At 40.1% G+C, this 20,545-nt stretch overlaps 1 protein-coding gene and 1 long non-coding RNA gene across 4 annotated transcripts in view; one reads left to right on the top strand and one right to left on the bottom strand.

Moving 5' to 3' along the window:
* Positions 1-1,167: 1,167 nt before the first annotated feature.
* On the bottom strand, positions 1,168-8,956 carry LOC123329287. Its single transcript, XR_006544698.1, has 3 exons — positions 8,550-8,956; positions 3,758-3,870; positions 1,168-2,745 (listed from the first exon to the last, which is right to left on the bottom strand). It is a non-coding gene; the product is annotated as an uncharacterized LOC123329287 (long non-coding RNA).
* A 174-nt stretch (positions 8,957-9,130) lies between these two features.
* MACROD2 (mono-ADP ribosylhydrolase 2) overlaps positions 9,131-20,545 on the top strand; it is a 2,318,987-nt gene continuing 2,307,572 nt past the window's right edge. Inside the window, exons 1-2 of one of the 3 annotated variants that reach the window (XM_044928284.2) lie at positions 9,131-9,430; positions 16,816-16,932. In XM_044928284.2, the coding sequence (XP_044784219.2) occupies positions 16,830-16,932 (103 nt within the window). In that variant the 5' untranslated portion in view covers positions 9,131-9,430; positions 16,816-16,829. Of the gene's footprint in view, positions 9,450-16,815; positions 16,933-20,545 lie in introns of all 3 variants that reach the window. The other 2 variants (XM_025264700.3, XM_025264701.3) reach the window with 2 other exon arrangements.

Genomic DNA, 20,545 nt, shown 5'->3' with positions numbered 1-20,545 from the left:
CAAGAATTTTGGAGTATTCTTCTCCAGTGGATCTTCCTGACCCAGGAATTGAACCAGTGTCTCCCGCATCGCAGGTGGATTCTTTTACCAACTGAGCTATCAGGGAAGCCTGAGTATTTAGGTAAAAGTATAGCAATATTAACATTATCCAAAGAAAGGAGCCAGTAGAGGAATCATACCTAAAATATACCCAACTTTTACAGTGTGTTCAGATAATTACTTCAGAAACAGATGTATTTATTGCCTTGAATTTTCAGGTTTACTTTACTCCCTTTATTGTCACTGCTGTTGTGACAAATACTACAAAAACCCCAGAAATTTATTCTTTTACAGTTCTGGAGCTCAGGAGTCCAAAAGGATTCTTACAGGACCAAAATTAAGAGCAGAGCTAGGGACTTCCCTGGTGGTCCAGTGGATAAGATATCCAGCTCCCAATGCAGGGGACCTGGGTTTGATCCCTGATCAGGGAAGTAGATCCCACATGTTGCAAAGAAGACCCGGTGTGGCCAAATAAATTAAAAAAAAAAAGTGTTTAAGAAAAAGAGAGAGCAGAGCTAGTTTGTTCAGGGGAGAATCCATTCTTTGTCTGGAATTATCCAGGTTTTAGTGGCTGCCCACATTTCTCAGTTGGTGGCTATACCACTCCAATCTCTGTACAACCATTACTTTGCTTTCTCCTCTTCTGTGGTTTAATCTTCCTCTGTATCCCTCTTAGGACACTTGCAATTTCATTTAGGGACCACCAAAATACAGGATAATCTCCTCATCTCAAGATCCTTAGTCATATCTGCAAAGTTCCTTCTGCTACATAAAATTACATTCATAGGTTCTAGAGATTAGGTCCTAGAAATCTTTGGGATCATTATTTAGTCTACCAGAGTCCCTAATATCTTTTCCTTTTACTGCTGCTGCTGCTGCTAAGTCGCTTCAGTTATGTCCGACTCTGTGCGACCCCATAGACGGCAGCCCATCAGGCTCCCCCATCCCTGGGATTCTCAAGGCAAGAACACTGGAGTGGGTTGCCATCTCCTTCTCCAATGCTTGAAAGTGAAGAGTGAAAGTCTTAGCGACCCCATGGACTGCAGCCTACCAGGCTCCTCTGTCCATGGGATTTTCCAGGCAAGAGTACTGGAGTGGGGTTTTCCTTTCACTAAGGGACTTCAAAATATAACTGTCGCAACATCTGTGCTTTAAAAAAAAATCTCTAAAATTTATTTAGACTCTTAATGTCATCCATTAAATGTTCTTTATACAATCTTTTTAGCAGTCCCCATTTGGATCCAGAATTATCAGCATCTTTCTGCAGATGATTTTGCTTCTTATTTTCACTCAAACCATGGCCATTTGACCTATCTTCCCTCGATTTCCTTCCTTCTATGTCCAAACTTCTCTCACTTTTGATTCTATCCACATTTACTTTCTCTGGTACTTCAATCTATTTAGCATTTGTTCTTCTTTTTGTCCTTTTGTCTCTCTCTTTTTCTTTTTGCTTCAATCTTTTTGTATCAATTTTCTTCTTAGTTTAAAATCTCTTCATCTCTCCTAGAAAAATTTTCTTTTGACTCTAGTATCCTTACTACTGCTATTAATATCTTCTCTATTTATCTTTTAGCCTCTAAACATCTCAAAAGAATACTCTATAATCACTGCTCCTGTCTTGCTGCCTCTCACTTATTCTTCAACTATTTGCTTTCATTTTCACTAATTTACATAGACGATAAACCCAATTATCTTTTCTCAGTTCTTATCCTACTTAATCTCTGTGAGAAATCTGACATTTCTGATCATTAACCTCTTCTTGAAAATATAGTATTGGTTTTTCTGAAAATGGAATTGCAAGTAATATTCTACACTGTTGAATAAACTTCTCATTCTTCTTCCACTGCGTCCTCGCTCATTCATTCACGTGTTGAAAATCTGCCATATGCTAAAGATGAATGGTGACACTCTTTGAGGTGTTCACAATAATTTTATTTGTTAGCTCCTCTCTTGGTCTTCACATTAAAATTAGGGTCTCCCATTTTGGTCTCATGTACTCTTCCTTAATTTTGCTAACATTTCTTTACAGATGCTTCTTTACAGTTCATTCATTCAGTAAACCTTTATTATGTGCCAGGTGTTGGGCATTTTCTGTGAATGGTGAGCAACAAGATATATTTCCTGTCCTCAGAGAGTTTGTTAAGTCTAGAGTAAAAGATAAGTATTAATAAAATAATCTCAAAAAACCTGTGAAAAGTGTCTTATAGGAAAATGAATGAGTACTGATGACATATAAGGGGAAACTGTGTGAAGAGGTCAGGTGGGGGTCAGAATCACCAAAGGCTTTGCCAGGGAGAGAATTTTGCCAGCTATACTCTGAAGAACAAGAATGGGTTGGCTAAACATGACATGTCCTAGGTATAGTGATAAACATGTGAAAAGGCCATGTGGTGAGAATAAGATTTGTTCAAGGAGCTGAAAAGCTCTCAGGGCTGCTACAGTTGGAATCAGAGATGGGTGGCAGGGTGAAGCATGGCATAAGATAAAGCAGGATTGGCAGTGAGGGTCACTCCTAAATGATTCAGTTTTAATAATGATGGTTTTAGTCAGCTTGGGTGGCCAAGACAAAATACTGAGTGGCTTGAACAACAGAAATCAATTTTCTAACAGTTCTAGAAGCTGGAAGTCTATGATCAGGGTACAGCGTCATCTGCTTCTTGTGAAGGCTCTCTTTCTGGCTTGCAGATAGCTGCCTCCTCACTTTGTCTTTACATGATGGGGGACAGTGGAGTCAGGATGGTGGAGTTAGGGGGAAGGGGGAAGAGAGAGAGAGAGAGAGCGTGTGAATTCTTCCTCTTTTTTTAAGGTCACAGTCCTACTGGATTAGAGCTCCACCTTTATGACCTCATTTAACCCTAATGACTTCCAAAAGACCCTATATCCAGATATAACCATATCGTGGGCTACAGTTTCAACATATGAATTTTGGGGGAAACTCAATTCAATCTATAATTAAGGCCATCAGAAAGTCACTTAATGAGCTACAGCAGTGAAATGACTTGATCACATTAGATAACTCTAGATGCAGGGCATCGAACAGACAGAAGAGAGGCAAAAGTCGACAGGGGGACAGACAGTAAGGAAGCCTTTTATTCAGACTGAGCTTACTGCAGTGCTATTGGAAGGGTGAGTAATTCAAGAACAGTAGTACAGGAAATAAAACTGAGAAGTATAGCTATTCATTTGAAATGAGAGAAAAGTTTAAAGAGGTACCAGGGATGGTGTTTAGGTTTCTATATTGCTCAACTGAAATGGGTGAAGAAGCCATTCAAAAATATGAAGATGCTGCTGCTACTGCTGCTAAGTCATTTCAGTTGTGTCCGACTCTGTGCGACCCCATAGACAGCAGCCCACCAGGCTCTTCCATCCATGGGATTTTCTAGGCAAGAGTACTGGAGTGGGGTGCCATTGCCTTCTCTGGATGAAGATGCTAGAAGAGGTCTAAGAGTAGGGGAAAGATCAGTGTGGTACATGGTACATTTCAAATATTTCTGAGATATTAAATATTAATATTTAGTAAGCTCCAGGATTTGGTGATGGACAGGGAAGCCTGACGTGCTGCAGTCCATGAGGCAGCAAAGAGTCGGACACGACTGAGTGACTGAACTGAACTGAACACTTTTCAATGGTATTTTGTCAGAATAATTAAAACTAAATACTGAAACAAGGACCCTCTAACTACCAATGCCTTAACACAATACATAAGTTTCTTACTTACATCATAGCCTGATGTGGTACTCCTTCAAGCAGTGATACAAGCAGAGATACTCCTTCAAGCAGTGACTCAGGGATCTAAGTTCCTTCCTTCTTGAGGTACTGTTTCTGTGATTACTGTGGAAAAGAAAGAGAATATGAATGAGTGCACAGATGGTCTGATGGTTAGGCCTGGAAGTGGCATGGGTAACTTTTGTCCCATAACTGACCCAGGATGCAGTCATATGTACTAACTAAATTCAAGTGAAAGTGAAAGTCGCTCAGTCATGTCGACTCTTTGTGACCCCATGGACTATACAGTCCGTGGAATTCTCCAGGCCAGAATACTGGAGCAGGTAGCCTTTCCACTCTCTAGGGGATCTAATACAGGGATTGAACCCAGGTCTCCCACATTGCAGGCAGATTCTTTACCAGCTGAGCCACCAGGGAAGCCCAAGAATACTGGAGTAAGTAGCGTATCCCATCTGTAGGGGATCTTCCTGACCCAGGAATTGAACCGGGGTCTCCTGCATTGCAGATGGGTTCTTTACCAGCTGAGTTATCAGAGAAGCCAACCAACTTCAAGGGAGACTAGAAAATATGGTCTTGTTATGGACCAAGAAAGAAGACATTGTATTAGTGAGCATCTCTGCCACATTTACTATGTGCTAGTTACTTTGTGTTTTGACTCATTGAATCCTTACATCAGACTTATAAGGTAGATATTATATTTTCGTTTCCATATAACAGATCAACCCCCCTCCCCACAAAGTTTAGAGACCTTGAGTAACTTGCCAAGAGTCACATAGTCAATAAGGGTAAACCTAGAATTTGAATTCAGATGAACTGGCTCCACATGCCTTTTTACCAGTGTGTAACACTGCCTCTTAAAGTTAAGATCCAGTACATGGTAGAATGTATAGGTCTAAAGTTCAAGAAGAAAGTTTTCCTGGAAATAATAAATTTGGGAGTCATTGATGTAACTCAGGATTTCCTAACCTCAGCAGTATTGACATTCTTTGTTGTGCGGGACTATACTGTGCATCATAGGTTGCATAGCAGAAGCCTTGGTTTATACTCACTCAATGCCAGTAGCATTCTTCCCTCAGGTGTGACAACCAAAAATGCCTGCAGACATTGCTTGTGTCCCCAAGGGAGACAGAATTGCCCCTAGTTGAGAATTACAGTTATAAATGGAGCCATGAATATCAGGATGAAATTATTCAAAGTAAAAAGTGAAAAGAGATAAGAAGTTCTAGTTCTGAGTGTCAATGAACTCCAAAATGTAATGACTGAAAGAAAGATGGGGCAAAAAAGGAGACTGTAAAGGAACGAAGATATTAAGAAGAGGTGGCGAGAATACATAGAAGAACTATACACAAAAGATCTTCATTACCCAGATAACCACCATGGTGTGATCACTCACCTAGAGCCAGACATCTTGGAATACGAAGTCAAGTGGGCCTTAGGAAGCATCACTACGAACAAAGATAGTGGAGGTGATGGAATTCCACTTGAGCTATTTCAAATCCTAAAAGATGGTGCTACACTCAATATGCCAGCAAATTTGGAAAACTCAGCAGTGGCCACAGGACTAGAAAAGATCTCTTTTTATTCCAATCCCAAAGAAAGGCAATGCTAAAGACTGTTCAAACTACTGCACAATTGCACTCATCTCACATGCTACCAAAGTAATGCTCAAAATTCTCCAAGCTAGGCTTCAATAGTATGTGAACCATGAGCTTCCAGATGTTCAAGCTGGATTTAGAAAAGGCAGAGGAACCAGAGATCAAATTGACAACATCCTCTGGATCATCGGAAAAGCAAGAAAGTTCCAGAAAAACATCTATTTCTGCTTTATTGACTATGCCAAAGCCTTTGACTGTGTGGATCACAACAAACTATGGAAAATTCTTCAAGAGATGGGAATACCAGACCACCTGACCTGCCTCCTGAGGAATCTGTATTCAGGTCAGGAAGCAACAGTTAGAACTGGACATGGAACAACAGACTGGTTCCAAATAGGGAAAGGAGTATGTCAAGGTTGTATATTGTCACCTTGCTTATTTAACTTACATGCAGAGTACATTATGAGAAATGCTGGGCTGAATGAAGCACAAGCTGGAATCAAGATTGCTGAGAGAAATATCAATAACCTCAGATATGCAAATGACACCACTCTTATAGCAGAAAGTGAAGATGAACTAAAGAACCTCTTGATGAAAGTGAAAGAGGAGAGTGAAAAACTTGGCTTTGAACTCAACATTCAGAAAAGTAAGATCATGGCATCTGATCTCACCACTTCAAGGCAAATAGATGGGGAAACAATGGAAAGAGCGAGAGACTTTATTTTTTGGGGCTCCAAAATCACTGCAGATGTTGACTGCAGACATGAAATTAAAAGATGCTTGGTCCTTGGAAGAAAAGCTATGACCAACCTAGACAGCATACTAAAAGACAGAGGCATAACTTTGCCAACAAAGGTCCATGTAGTCAAAACTATGGTTTTCTGTTAGTCATGTATGGATGTGAGAATTGGACTATAAAGAAAGCTGAGCACCGAAAAATTGATGCTTTTGAACTGTGGTGTTGGAGAAGATTCTTGAGAGTCCCTTGGACTGCAAGGAGATCCAACGAGTCCATCCTAAAGGAGATCAGTCCTGAATATTCATTAGAAGGACTGATGTTGAAGCCGAAACTCCAATACTTTGGCCACCTGATGTGAAGAAACGAGTCATTTGAAAAGACCTGTTGCTAGGAAAGATTCAAGGCAGGAGGAGAAGGGGACAATAGAGGATGAGATGGTTGGATGGCATCACTGACTCTATGGACATGAGTTTGAGTAAACTCTGGGAGTTGGTGATGGACAGGGAAGCCTGGCATGCTGCAGTCCATGGGGTCACAAAGAGTCGGACATGACTGAGTGACTGAACTGAACTGAACTGAAAGGAATGACCAGACAGGAGGAAACTCAAATTTAAGTGAAAGTCTTGCTCAGTCATTTCTGACTCTTTGTGATCCCATAGACTATCCAGTCCATGGAATTCTCCAGGCCAGAATACTAGAATGGATAGCCTTTCCCTTCTGCAGGGGATCTTCCCAACCTAGGGATCTAACCAGGTCTCTCACATTGCAGGCGGATTCTTCACCCGCTGAGCCACAGAGAAGCCTAAGAATACTGGAGTAGGTAGCCTATCCCTTCTGCAGGTGATATTCCTGACCCAGGAATCGAACCGGGGTGTCCTCCATTGCAGGCAAATTCTTTACCAACTGGTCTATCAAAGGAAAAGAACACTATAAGGAGCAATAAGAGGTTAATAGTGTTAAATGCTGCTGAAAGATCTAATAAAAGATTGAACAGTGTTCACTAAATATAACATGAAAGTCATTGACTACCTTAGCAATAGCCATTTCTGTTGATTTATAGGATAGAACCCAGAACCCAGATTTGAGTGAACTGCAGAGCAGAAAGCGGATGTAAGAAAATGGACACATGATATTTTGAAAGGAAGAAGCTATAGCTTCTGTTAGTAGTAGTGGGTGTGGGATCACAGGAGGAATTTTTCTTTTCTTTCTTTCTTTTTTTTTTTTTAACATGGTAAAGATCTGAGAAAGTTTAAAAGTTGATGGATGGTCCCAGTTCTATGAGTCAACATGGGATAAAGGATAATCAATAGTGTAGTATTCCTAAGAAAGCACAGATGGAATGCCTGGCTCTGGGTTGGGGTGGTAAAAGCTTCTCTGTTGTAACAGAAGAGATGGTGCCTATATAATGCACTTTCCTGTAAACACATAACATTGTGTATTTCTAACCAAGAATTCAATATTTTTCTCACAAAATTGAAACTGTTTCTGTATTGTTCACTTTATTATTAATCATATTGCTGTTTTCCTCAATTATACCATGAAACCTTATATTCTCTTTCTCATTCTCTTCCCCAAATCTATTTCATTACCAATTATTGATTCTGTCTTGGAATGTGCCCTTTACTAGAGTTCACCTTTTATTTCCACTGCCAGTAAATGAGTATTTTTATTACTAGTTCAAATTTCACTTCCTTCTTGAAGCTTTCCTTATTTCTCTCAATTTTTTTAGTGTTTCACAGTGTTAAGAGAAAAACAGAAGCACTGTCACAATAAAAAAATTTACCTGTGTTATTAATCATTTTCATGAGTGTCCTGTTACTCAGAACATTTCATTCTTGACAATTCTAAGTGGGGCCTCCCCCTCTCTTCTCTTAAAAGAAACTGTGTTTCAAATAATTACTTGCTCTTACACATCTGCGGAGAAGGCGATGGCACCCCACTCCAGTACTCTTGCCTGGAAAATCCCATGGACGGAGGAGCCTGGTGGGCTGCAGTCCATGGGGTCGGGAAGAGTCGGACACGACTGAAGTGACTTAGCAGCAACACATCTGACTTACCTACAGCACATATGCCACAGCACTTCAATTATCAAATGCGGATTCACCACTTTCATCAAATCAGCCTTGTAGATGGTCTGATGTTTAGAAACACCATAAATTTGGGAAGGGGGTTACCAAATTTCCTCTAAATTCTAGGTCACCCTACTCTTATGGAGGACTTCAGTAGAACTGGGTTTTCAGAACACGTGCAGACTAGCATTGCCCAGATTCAAGAGAACGCTTTAGACCAGCAGCTTTACCTGAAGCAACTGGCGGAGAGAAAAGTAAGATGACGGACTTTGATTAACACCCACTTGAACTTGCTTTGATGCAAGTTCTTCAGTTTTCTATATAAAGTTTTGGCTGCTCACTCCTCCCCGGGTCTTAAAACTCTTGAGTAGTTCATTTTACCTCTGTTCCTTCCAGACTTCACCGAATCGAGTGAAATATGTAGTTTCTACTACAAGGTCGAGGAACTGATAGTGTATGGTTGGAATCATCACCTAATCCTTTCCCTTCTTTCGGTTATATTTGCCCACTACGAGGAATTCTTCAGTTTCTGTGGTAAAATCGGTCCAGACGGGGCGATGAGAGCGAGCGAGTGCTGACTGACATCCCTCCCACAGGTACACCTTTAGGCCCTGCGGCAGCGTTGCCCGTCTGCAGTCACCTGGCGCACCTGGCCCTCCCCATAGGCCACGCCCTCGGGTTCTCCCTGCGCAGCGAAACCGGAGTGAAGCCTAGCTCTTCTCCGAGTTCCCGGGTGGCCGCCCCACGCCACGCCCCAGTCGTGAGCCACCTCCAGCCCCCTCGCGCCCTGGCTCCACCCCCTCCAGCTCCCCAACGTCTCCGGCGTCAGGCCCGGGCCTGCGCCTGCGCCTGCGCCCTGGGGCCGAAGTCGGGGCGCGCGGCGGCTGGAACGCGGAGAGCGGCGGGCGGTGCAGCCAATGGGAGGCGGCGCTGGCTAGCGGCTGGGAGGCGGGGCCTGCGCGGGTGTTAGGTTAGCGCGAGGCGTGACCTAGTTGACAGGCTCTGAGGTGCTGCTGTGGCGGCGGCCGTGGGGCTGAGGCGGGTGGGAGCCGGAGCCGAGCGCGGGCTGAGGGAGGAGGGCGGCGACTGGAGAGCGGCGAGCGGCGCAGGACCCGGAGCCTCTTTCACTTTTTCCCTCCCGAGTGCCCCCTCCCCACCCTCCCACTCCACACACACCCTGTTTGCCCGTGAGCCTGGGGAACTTGCAGCTTAAAGCCAGCCACCCCCACGGCAACATGTACCCCAGCAACAAGAAGAAAAAGGTGTGGAGAGAGGAGAAAGGTAACCCGGCCGTCGAGTCCTGGGGGGTCGGGCGGCGGGGTGGGGTGGGGGCGGGGGTCAGGGGTCTGTGTGTGCCGCGGCGCGCTCCGCCCGGCTCCTGCCTCTCGCCCGCCCAGCCGGTGCCGCCTTCCCGGCAGGTCCGTGTGTGTACACGCGCGCACGCCGGCGTGCACGCGCCGCCCCCGGGCACCTGCGGCTCGCGCACGTGTGGGCGCACGCCCCTCTCCGCCTCCCGCTGCGCCCGGTCACCTTCGCCGGGCCGCCGGCGCGGACCTCTGCGCGGCAGCCCCTGGGCTCCGCCGGGCTCCCCCAAGCCCCCCGCCCTGTGCCCGGACCCCAGCCGGCACTCTGGGATTCCCCGCCCCGGTGTCCCCGCGGACACGTGCCCGCCGGCCGACGGCCGGACTGCAGCTGCTGATGCTGCCCCGCTCCCGCGGAGCCTCAGCCGGTCACCCGTCGCCTCGCTCCCTTGTGCTCCGCTGGCCGGGTGTCCCCGCCTCTGGGTATTCAGTCAGGGCCTTTCCTCCTGCGCCCGCCGCAGTGTGACTTTTGGAACCTGGATCTCCGGGGAATCCTAAAGCGAGCGTGTCTGGTCCGCGAGGCTAGGTGCCTTTGGAGAAGTCCAAATGGGTTTTTCTCCGCAGTGCTTTTCCTCTGTATTCCGTCACGGTCTGAAGTTGCTCCGAGTAAGATTGTGAGACTAATGTCACTCAGTGAAGGAGCCCACCGCTGAGTTTTGTGCAGATCCAAGTTTGCCCACATCAGCTAGGTTGACGGCGGCATTGAGGTCGATAAGACATTTAAATGTGCGACTCAACTATCTTTTCTCCCCCTTTCTCCTTGTTTCTCTTTGGCATCAGTTAGGCAATATTCCAAGAGTCTCTGCAGTTTTTTCTTTCTTTTTAAAAAATTAGCTAATTATACAGAAATGTAGTAAAAAGTACTTGCAGTGGTACTGCTAAGATATACTAAACTTAGTATATCGAATGACAGAACTGCAAATCTCTCCTTAGTACCTTACCTTCTTTATAGAGCAAGGATTAAAGAGTGACTAGAGTGAAAGTTGATTTCCTTGATGATAGATGTTTAAAACCTGTGGATTGTTATTGCAGCTCCTGGTCTTTATAAATAAGGCCAAGCAGCAGATGAAAGAAAGGGAATGAATGTGGGAAAAGAATCCTTTAATATAAGGCTTACTTCAAACAGTGCATGAATAAAGGGATTAATAGGGATTATTTTTTCCAGATTAACTACTGGCAAGAATTGACATAGCATAACTGAAGGACCCAATTAAAAGGGTCTTTAAATATTGACAGACTAGGTTGTATACCATTTAATTATATTTTAATGATTATGGACATAAATAGAACCTAATTTTGGTGTTGCAAAACAAATGCTGTTGATATATAAAGTAGTGGAAAATAATTTTGCTTTGTTTTCCCAGTAGAAGTTATTTGAATTTCAACAATTTACCTTGTAAGCTTTGAAAAATCTTTTATGCCCATTTTTATTGATAATCTTGAAATATTAGGTTGGGTATTATTGATAATAATGAAGGCAGAATAGTGAAAGACATGGAGGTTGTTTTCAATAGATGAATAATTAATGAAATTATAGCAATTACTGAAGAACTATCTTTATTCCATAATAATGTTCCTAAAGTAACAATGTTATAATAGTTCCTTCATTTAACACCTACACTGTTAGACTGTGATAAACAAGAATTTTAGAAACTTTTATATCTTGATTTTTTTCTTCTCTTGTAGTAATAGGAGAAAATATTACCAAATTAATATATCCTAACAGAGAAGCAAATGCACAGTTAAAGAAGGCGTTTAACAAAGTAAATTTTTCTCTTGTCCAAAACTAACCTATTTTTGCATGAAGTTGAATGTTAAAAGAGAAAGTTATTATGGCCTTGAACACGTTTTAGTGTGTCAGTGTTTTAATTAGGATATCTATTTTTGGAATATGTAGTATATATAATATTTTAAATCAACTATATTTCAATAAAATTTCTGTCTATCTTATGTTGTACCATCAAGAAGGAGATAAGGACTTCCAGGATCGTAGTATTAAGGATGGAATACATTACCTTCTTCTGAATTGCACTGAAGAGGGTATTATCGTATTTTTGTAGCTATTATTTAAATCTAAAGGAAGGCTTACCTACCTCATTGAAATGTCAAGGCATTCTATAAACACATTTTAACTCAGTATATCATACAGTAAGTATGATTGCAAAGCTGAAACATCCCTTAAGGAAAAGTTTTGTGTAAAACTGAAGAGACTGTATATATGACTCTGGCCTCCAGTATGTGTCATTGTTTAAATAAGTAAGGAATTCTCAAGTCCACATAGGTTAAATAAATGATGTTGATCTAATAGTTTGCACCCCCTAATTCAAAAGCACTCCATGTGTGCTATCGTTTTAAGTACTGAAAGCTAAATTATCTCAGTGTTTTATCTTGTTGTCTTATTTCGTGTCCATAGTTGAGTTTTTAAGTAAATGGAATGACAGAGGTCAGGTTGCTTTCCCATATATACTCTGATACTAAAAAGTACAAGTTGCTTTGTAATATTTTTGATCCTGATTGTTGATATTGCAGTATTTCCATATTAGTGATCTGAGCTTTTATGGTTGTGCTTTGGTAAACACCAGTCATCACTTTTATTCCTCTGTGATTATTTCATATTTACTGTTTCCTTCAAGCTTCTTTTTTCACCAAGACCCCAACCTCCTATACTAAACAGATGACATTCTCTTGGGTTTTTTTTTTTTTTTTTTTGGCTGCAATTGGTCTTTGTTCCTGTGCTCATGCTTTCTCTAGTTGCAGCGTAGGGGCTACTCTTGGTTGCTGTGAGCAGGCTTCTCATTGCGGAGGCTTCTCTTGTTGCGGAGCATGGGCTCTGGGGGTGCGGGCTTAGTAATTGTGGCACACAGGGTTAGTTGCTCTGTGGCATGTGGAATCTTCCTGGGCCAGGGATCGAATCCATATCCCCTGCATTGGCAGGCAGATAACTATCCGCTGTACCAGCAGAGAAGTCTGACATTGCCTTTTTTATTCATGGAGAAAATACATGTCATGAACACATGAACAGCCCTAACATCATTCTCCATAGTCTCTTTCTTTCTTTACATGTCTGTTGTTTTCCGCTTTCTTCCTTTTTTTTTAAGAGGAAACACTTTTTTTCTTGGTTTCTAAGGTTAACCCATCTGCTTGTGCTCTATATCATCTGTATTCTTTGAGATCTTGTATTGTCATTTATGCTCATTTGGGTATGTGTAGTTTCTCAGTGTCTTTGGGTTCCTCTTCTCAGCCTATAACAATTAAAGTCTTTTCTACCCTAAGGTAGCTTTCCTTCCATAGGGTTCCCCTTGGAGTTGCTATTCTCACTTTGCTCAGTCCCTCATCTCCTGGATCTCAGTTATGCTTTAAGGAAACTAATGTTTCTAAAGTCATTCAGTAATAACAATGATGGTGGTACTGGTATAAAAATACTATATGAGTTCTGTTTTTGTGTGCCCAGCACTATTTTAAGTAACATACTTGAATTGTCTTATTTAATTCTCACAACTTCATGATGTAGTATATTGTAAGCTTTGAGCTTGCACTCAAAGCTGTCTTGAGCTTTGAACTCTATTTGCCTGGGTTTGAATCCTAGTTGTATTGCTTACTAGCTGTGGAACTTTAGGTAAATTATTCAACTTCTCTCTCTTAGTTGTCTCATCTATACGTTGGGAATAATACCTACCAGCCTGCCTCAAGAAGAGAGATGCAAAGAGATTAAGTTACCCAGGATCACATAGATTTGCATGATTTGGTGTTAGAATCCAGATGGCTCTGTTGACCATTTTGTTCTCTTTTCAGTGTTGTTCTTGACCCAGATGATAAAAATGTGTGGCTTATTAATTTTCATTCTTCCTGATCATCCTGTGGCAATTGACAAGATTTCCCCTCTTCTCATTAAAACCCTTTTCTCTGCTGGTTTCTATATCACTGGGACCCTGATTCACCTTGTACCCCCAGTGACATCTGTTTTATTTTATTTTCCCATCTTTGTGTCCACTCCCTAAATGTTGTTTGCTTGAGGTTTGCTTTCCTATCTTATCCTTCCCTATGAACTTACTGTAGGACTAGAATTTTAGGTTATGAATTCCAAAATCACTAGGCTGGTTTTCTTTCTCCTGAGTTCCAGATTCTTGATTTCAACTTGAATGCCCTAGTGGTCTTTTTTTTTTTTTTAATTTTATTTTATTTTTAAACTTTACATAATTGTATTAGTTTTGCCAAATATCAAAATGAATCCGCCACAGGTATACATGTGTTCCCCATCCTGAACCCTCCTCCCTCCTCCCTCCCCATTCCATCCCTCTGGGTCATCCCAGTGCACCAGCGCCAAGCATCCAGTATCGTGGTCTTAAATTCAATATAGTGTTGACTCTGGAGTATTGTAGTATTGAATATATCCCATGTAAGCCAGTCCTAGGAGTAGGGAAGAATGTTGCTTCCCCAGTTTTTGTTCACTTGTGCTTACATAAACACTTTTTTCAGTTTATTTCTATGAAAGAATCTTTTACATTGATTATTTTATTAGGGTTAGATTACCTAAAATGAGATACTGTCCTTAAAACCACTTACCTAAACTACTGTACTTCATAGTATGCTGAAAGAGAATTGAGAGTGTGAGTATGACTATCAGTAGCTCTACATCATGGAGACCTTTGGTAAAGTACATGATACATGACAGCTGACATAACAAAATGAGTGAGGATGCCAGTGTCAGTTTATACATTTAATATTATTAAATCTTAACTTGTTACTCCCTTAGATTCAAACAGAATTTTTACATTATTTTTCCTCCTGTATCCTAGTAGATCATTTTATGCACCATCTAGGATGTGCATAATCAACTTTGTATATTAGTGGTGTAGTTTGTAGGATAAGGGCTTCCTTGGTAGCTCAGCAGTAAAGAATCTGCCTGCCAATGTGGGAGATGTAGGTTTGATCCCTGGGTGGGGAAGATCCCTTGGAGAAGGAAATGGCAACCCACTCCAGTATTCTTGACTGGGAAATCTCAAGGACAGAGAAGCCTGGTGGGCTACAGGCTATGGGGTTTTAAAGAGTTGGACACACTTAGCAACTAAACAACAACAACAACCCAAAACAGTTTTTAGGGTAAGATTAAACTGCTTGGCATGGTATAGAGATTTCTGTGCATTTTTGTTTTATGTTTCCAGTTACTTTTCAAATTTGTGGCCATTTTCCTCCTTGTATTAATATCTTCATTAAATTATTCTTGAATAATTTATTCAAAGCTCAGAATTCTCTAAGCTAGGCTTCAACAGTATGTCAACTGAGAACTTCCAGATGTTCAGGCTGGATTTAGAAAAGGCAGAGGACAAATTGTTAACATCTGTTGGATCATCGAAAAAGCAAAAGAATTCCAGAAAAACATCTACTTCTGCTTTATTGACTATGCTAAAGCCTTTGACTGTGTGGATCACAACAAACTATGGAAAATTCTGAAAGAGATGGGAATACCAGATCACCTGACTTGCCTCCTGAGAAATCTGTATGCAGGTCAAAAAGCAACAGTTAGAACTGGATATGGAACAACAGACTGGCTCCAAATTGGGAAAGGAGTATGTTAAGGGTGTATATTGTCACCCTGCTTATTGAACTTATATGCAGAGTACATCATGTGAAATGGCGGGATGTCCTGATGAAGCACAAGCTGGAATCAAGATTTCTGGGAGTAATATCAATAACCTCAGATGTGCAGATTACACCACTCTTCTGGCAGAAAGCAAAGAAGAACTAAAGAGCCTCTTGATGAAAGTGAAAGAGGAGAGAAAAAGTTGCCTTAAAACTCAACATTGAAGAAACTAAGATCATGGCATCCAGTCCGATCACTTTGTGATAAATAGATAGGGAAACAATGGAAACAGTGACAGACTATTTTCTTGGGTTCCAGAATCACTGCAGATGGTGACTGCAGCCATGAAATTAAAAGACGCTTGTGCCTTTGAAGAAAAGCTATGACCAACCAAGAGGCATACTAAAAAGCAGAGGCATTACTTTGCCAACAAAGATCCATCTAGTCAAAGCTATGTTTTTTCCAGTAGTCATGTATGGATGTGAGAGTTGGACTATAAAGAAAGCTAAGTGCTGAAGAACTGGTGCTTTTGAATGTAGTGTTGGAGAAGACTCTTAAGAGTCCGTTGGACTGCAAGGAGCTCAAGCCAGTCCATCCTAAAGGAGATCAGTCCTGAATATTCATTGGAAGATATGATGCTGAAGCTCCAATACTTTGGCCACCTGATGTGAAGAACCAACTCATTTGAAAAGATGCTGATGCTGGGAAAGATTGAAAGGAGGAGGAGAAGGGGATGACAGGATGAAATGGTTGGATGGCATCACTGATTCAATACACATGGAGTTTGAGCAAGTTCCTGGAGTTGGTGATGGACAGGGAAGCCTGGCGTAGGGAAGCCTGGCGTGCTGCAGTCACCTCTTGGGGAGCTTTCCTTGAGACGGTAGTACTGTATAGTGGCTAATGGTGTAGGCTATAGTTGTTGATGGAGATATCTATGTGGATTTTAATGGAAAGCTCTCTTGATTTGAACAAACCGCTGAACTTTGATGTGCTTCATTTCCCCATCTGCAAAATCAGGATAATTATACCATCAGTTTTTCTGAGTGTTGGAAAGATTATTTTAATTAAAGTATACATGTGAAGGTCCTGGCACACAGTGAGTTCTTCATAAATGACATCAGCTGTTGTTAATTCTAAGTGTTTAAAAAGTGTTATACTGTTATAATCAAGACTTATAAAGTATTATTTATAACACCTCCACAAAGGTATTATTAAATTGAAAGGACATTTTTATTGTTGATGGCATCATAGAATTAAGGAATATCTTGGTGGTTGCTTTTATTGTGCTTTTAGCATTTGTATGTATTTGTCTTAGGATTTTTTATTTTATTTATGTAGCTATTAATTTTTTTATCTTACCTGTTTCCCCTTTAGTCTTATGAACTCCTCCAGAGTTAAGGTCACCTTTGTACCTGCAGTGTATAAATGTATCATTTGGCACATAGTGGACTGTCAGTAGATGTCTGAAAGAGCTTCTTTCTGGACTGTCACAAGAATGTTTTCCTCATCAGGCTTTGATCTTTTTTTTGCCTGCTGAATGTTAATTTGACTCCATTCAAATATGGAGTCACTAGATTTGTATTTTGGTATTCTTCAAGCCCACATCAACTCTTGGTTAATTTAACATGGTTAATATTTAAATTATAAAATAATTCCTGAACTTAAAAGTTAAATACAAATGGAGATTCTGCTTTTATTTTGCAAGAACGTTTATTGAAGATGACCATAGAGGAGAGACGCAAAGAATACATAAGGGACTATGTTCCCCTGAACACCATCCCATCGTGGAAAGAGGAGATGAAGGGCAAGAGCCAAAATGATGGTAAGTTTCTCAGAACATTTTTTCAGGTAGATACCATTCCTATTTGTTTATGACCTCTGCAGGACAATTGGTGATAGAATGGAATAACTGGCACTTAATAAAGAGATGTCATTTTTGCTATATGAAATAACTGGTTGTCATTTAATTGTTTTTAGCAATCTACCCTGTGTTATTTAAACTTAAAGAAATTGTATTAACGTAATTCATGTTTGGAAATATACCACATTTATGTGGTACTTTTTTATAGTTACTTCAAAAAATGTATTCTACAGTAGTGTTTGGAACAAATGGTATTAGGGATATGTTGCTTTGGTGGGAAGGCCTGTTGGGTTTGTTTTGATTAGGTTCATTTGTAAAGTTATTTTAAGAATTGGATACAGTTGAAAGAGTGTATTAGGAAGAACAGAGAAAAACCAAATAACATTTCATGTAATTTTAGAGAAGAGTTTATATGTTGTATGATATGTTATGTTTACTTGTAAAGTATTTGTATGACAAAGTTAACTCACTCTTAAAGTTTTTATGATCTAATGAGAGTCTAGATTGTTTCAGGGAAATATATGTTTTAGAATATAAATGAACTATTAAGTATTAGAAAGGTATATGGAAACAGTTCTACAAAAGCATAAGAGATTTAATGGATGTTTAACATATTATCTCTGAATGAGTACTCATTGGTGTTAATAGTCTGAATGTGAAATTTAAGAAGAAATGGTGTTTTTTAAGGATATATAAATATTGAGAATGAAAGCTGATTTTATGAAAGGGACTTAGAACCTTCTAATTTCATAGATTGTGGTCTTAGATTGGGGCTTCCCTAGTGGCTCCAGACAGGGAATTATAGAGTATTCTATGGACCCAGATCAAGAAGATTAACATGGAATTCCTATGGGCAAAATCTGTGGGAAATAGCAGCCAAATTAGCCTTTGGTGTCTGTGCAGAGAAAACGTTTACCTCCGTGTTTGGGCTTTAGAGAGAATTGTGTTTTTCTAGGAAGGCAAAGCCTCTGGGCTCCTTTGGAGCTTACTCTGCCTGGAAACATGTGTGACCTTGGGCAAATGAGGTAGTGGCTGTACCCCAGGTTCTTTTGGGGTCACTGAACAAGCTGATTGAGATGTACACATATGACCTGCTTGCCCAGTGTCTTCAGCAAATGCAGTTGTTTTAATAATGGTTGAATTAAGATATCATTGAGAGAAGACAGTGCTGTGTAAAGAAAAGTATATAGATCAGAAGGACAGATTTCTGGGCCTTCTCTGAACTAGGGCCATGTGCCTCTTCATGTTTTGGTCTCAGTTATTCTTTTGTTTATGAGAAACTGATAGTGAATACTTAAGCTCCACTTTTTGTGACAGGTGAATCTCTCTTTTACTTGTGCTTCATTTATCTGATTTTCTTTCTTCATTGCTGTTGTAGGTGGTCATTTTCTAAGGATGATGATCTATTTAAACAAATTTTGCATCCTGAAACAGGTAGATTTCTGTTGCTGCCAGAATAATTGAAAAAGCAATAGTGATACGCAGGCTACACTGCCCAGTTTTGGGTCTGCTCACATCTGTGTAGAGGCTTGGCCTTTATGTTGGTTGCTTCTATTTGAATATTCATCATGAGAGACTTTGGGTTGAACTGGGTTGTTAGAGAACTCAAGAGTTGGGTATTTTCAGAGATACCACAGACCAAAATATTTCCCCCAATCAGAAAAGATACATTGAATAACATCTCACATTGTTCTTCCCTAACAAGAGCCTATTATTTAATCATTTCTCCCAATATGAGCTCTATAAGTGATTTACAACTGCTGTCTATATTTCATTTTTTTCTTCAAGTTTTTTGAATGTGAATGTTTTTCATGAGGAACTAGGTGGTGTTATCAAAATTGTATTTCTATTAAACAATGTTGTATTTCCATTTAATGTTACTGTATTGTGACCCAGAAATTGGTGACTGGTCTCTTCTCTTTTTCATGAAATGGAATAATATCTGTTAATTTCTCTGCATTATATATATCTTTCATTGTGGTTTCTTCCAGTGTTACCTATCCAGTGCTCAATTATACTGAAATATTAGTCAAGAGAGTTTTGGTATTTTATTAGTTTGAAAGATCCTATAAAAATATAAATCTTTGAAAAGTGATAAAGGACAATTATATAGTAATATTTTTATATTTTATTTTTGAGTGTTTAAGCCACTGCTTGTAAATGGGTATGTATTAATATATAAGTAGGTATTGGTATTTATAATAATTTAACCTTTTAAGTATAAGATTTCAAACTAAGTTTTAAAAGACATTTGTTTATGAGTCTATGTCATTTAGTTTCTGATTTGTAGGAAAGGAATACTATTTGTTGGGCTAGCATAAGCATAATATTCTAATTTTAAGTTTAATAGTTTATTGTTTATTATCTGTGTTTTTATGGAAGACCATTTTGGCCTTGATGTCCATGATTACATGGAATGTTCTCAAGCTATTGTTTAAAATTTTTTTTCTTAATTTTGTTCAGTTTCCCTTTAATTAAATGCTTCTTATTATTTTATTGTAATATATTTATATTTTTAGTAATATTTAGTAATATATTTTAGTAATATTTAATAGACATTTAAATAAAAATGAGGAGAGTGTCCAAATGTATTTGTTGTAATTTTAAGCTGTCTTAACAAAAGGAAACCAAAAATTGCCAAATAATATAAAATCATTGTTTCTGCAGAAAGAAAGAAGCAAGTAGATGATATTTTTTACTTTGACTTACTAGTTTGATAATATCAGAAAGCCAGGGACCCATAGACGAAGAAGGAAATGGCAACCCACTCCAGTATTCTTGCCTAGAGAATCCTGTGGACAGAGGAGGCTGGTGGGCTGATGTCCATGGGGTCCCACACAGTCGGACATGACTGAAGCGACTTAGCAGCAGCAGGGACCCATAGAAGAAAGAATGGGAGATTACCCAGAAGACTGATACCCCAAAACCCATTTGCTTATTATTCGTAGTTATATTTGTCAACTACTATTAGTAAATCTCTGAAATTATATGCTTCTGATTACTTCTTCCTCTGGTTAGCAATTATGTAATAATTCTGTTTCATTTGTCAGTTGCTCTGTTGTAGGAAATTTTAAAATACTTGTTTCTCCTATTATACTATTTCTCTAGTACCTGTAATAGTGCCTTATGCCTAGGTGGGCTCAGTTAGTATGTTACATAAGAATGCCTCAGAGGTTAACAGTCTACAAAGGACAATGCTTTTTTTTTCAGACTTTAAAATGAGCATTTACTTCACTCTGTATAATAGGCTCCAGTTTCATCCACCTCATTAGAACTGATTCAAATGTATTCTTTTACACTCTTTTGGACTCTGTGGGAGAGGGAGAGGGTGGGATGATTTGGGAGAATGGCATTGAAACATGTATAATATCATATATGAAACAAATTGCCAGCCAGTCCAGGTTTGGTGCATGATACAGGATGCTCGGGGCTGGTGCACTGGGATGACTCAGAGGGATGGCATGGGGAGGGAGGTGGGAGGGGGGTTCAGGATGGGGAACACATGTACACCCGTGGTGGATTTATGTTGATGTATGGCAAAACCAATACAATATTGTAAAGTAATTAGCTTCCA

The sequence above is a fragment of the Bubalus bubalis genome, chromosome 14 (assembly GCF_019923935.1).
Source record: "Bubalus bubalis isolate 160015118507 breed Murrah chromosome 14, NDDB_SH_1, whole genome shotgun sequence".
Classification (NCBI taxonomy): domain Eukaryota; kingdom Metazoa; phylum Chordata; class Mammalia; order Artiodactyla; family Bovidae; genus Bubalus; species Bubalus bubalis.
This window is presented reverse-complemented; position numbering and strand designations above follow the sequence as displayed.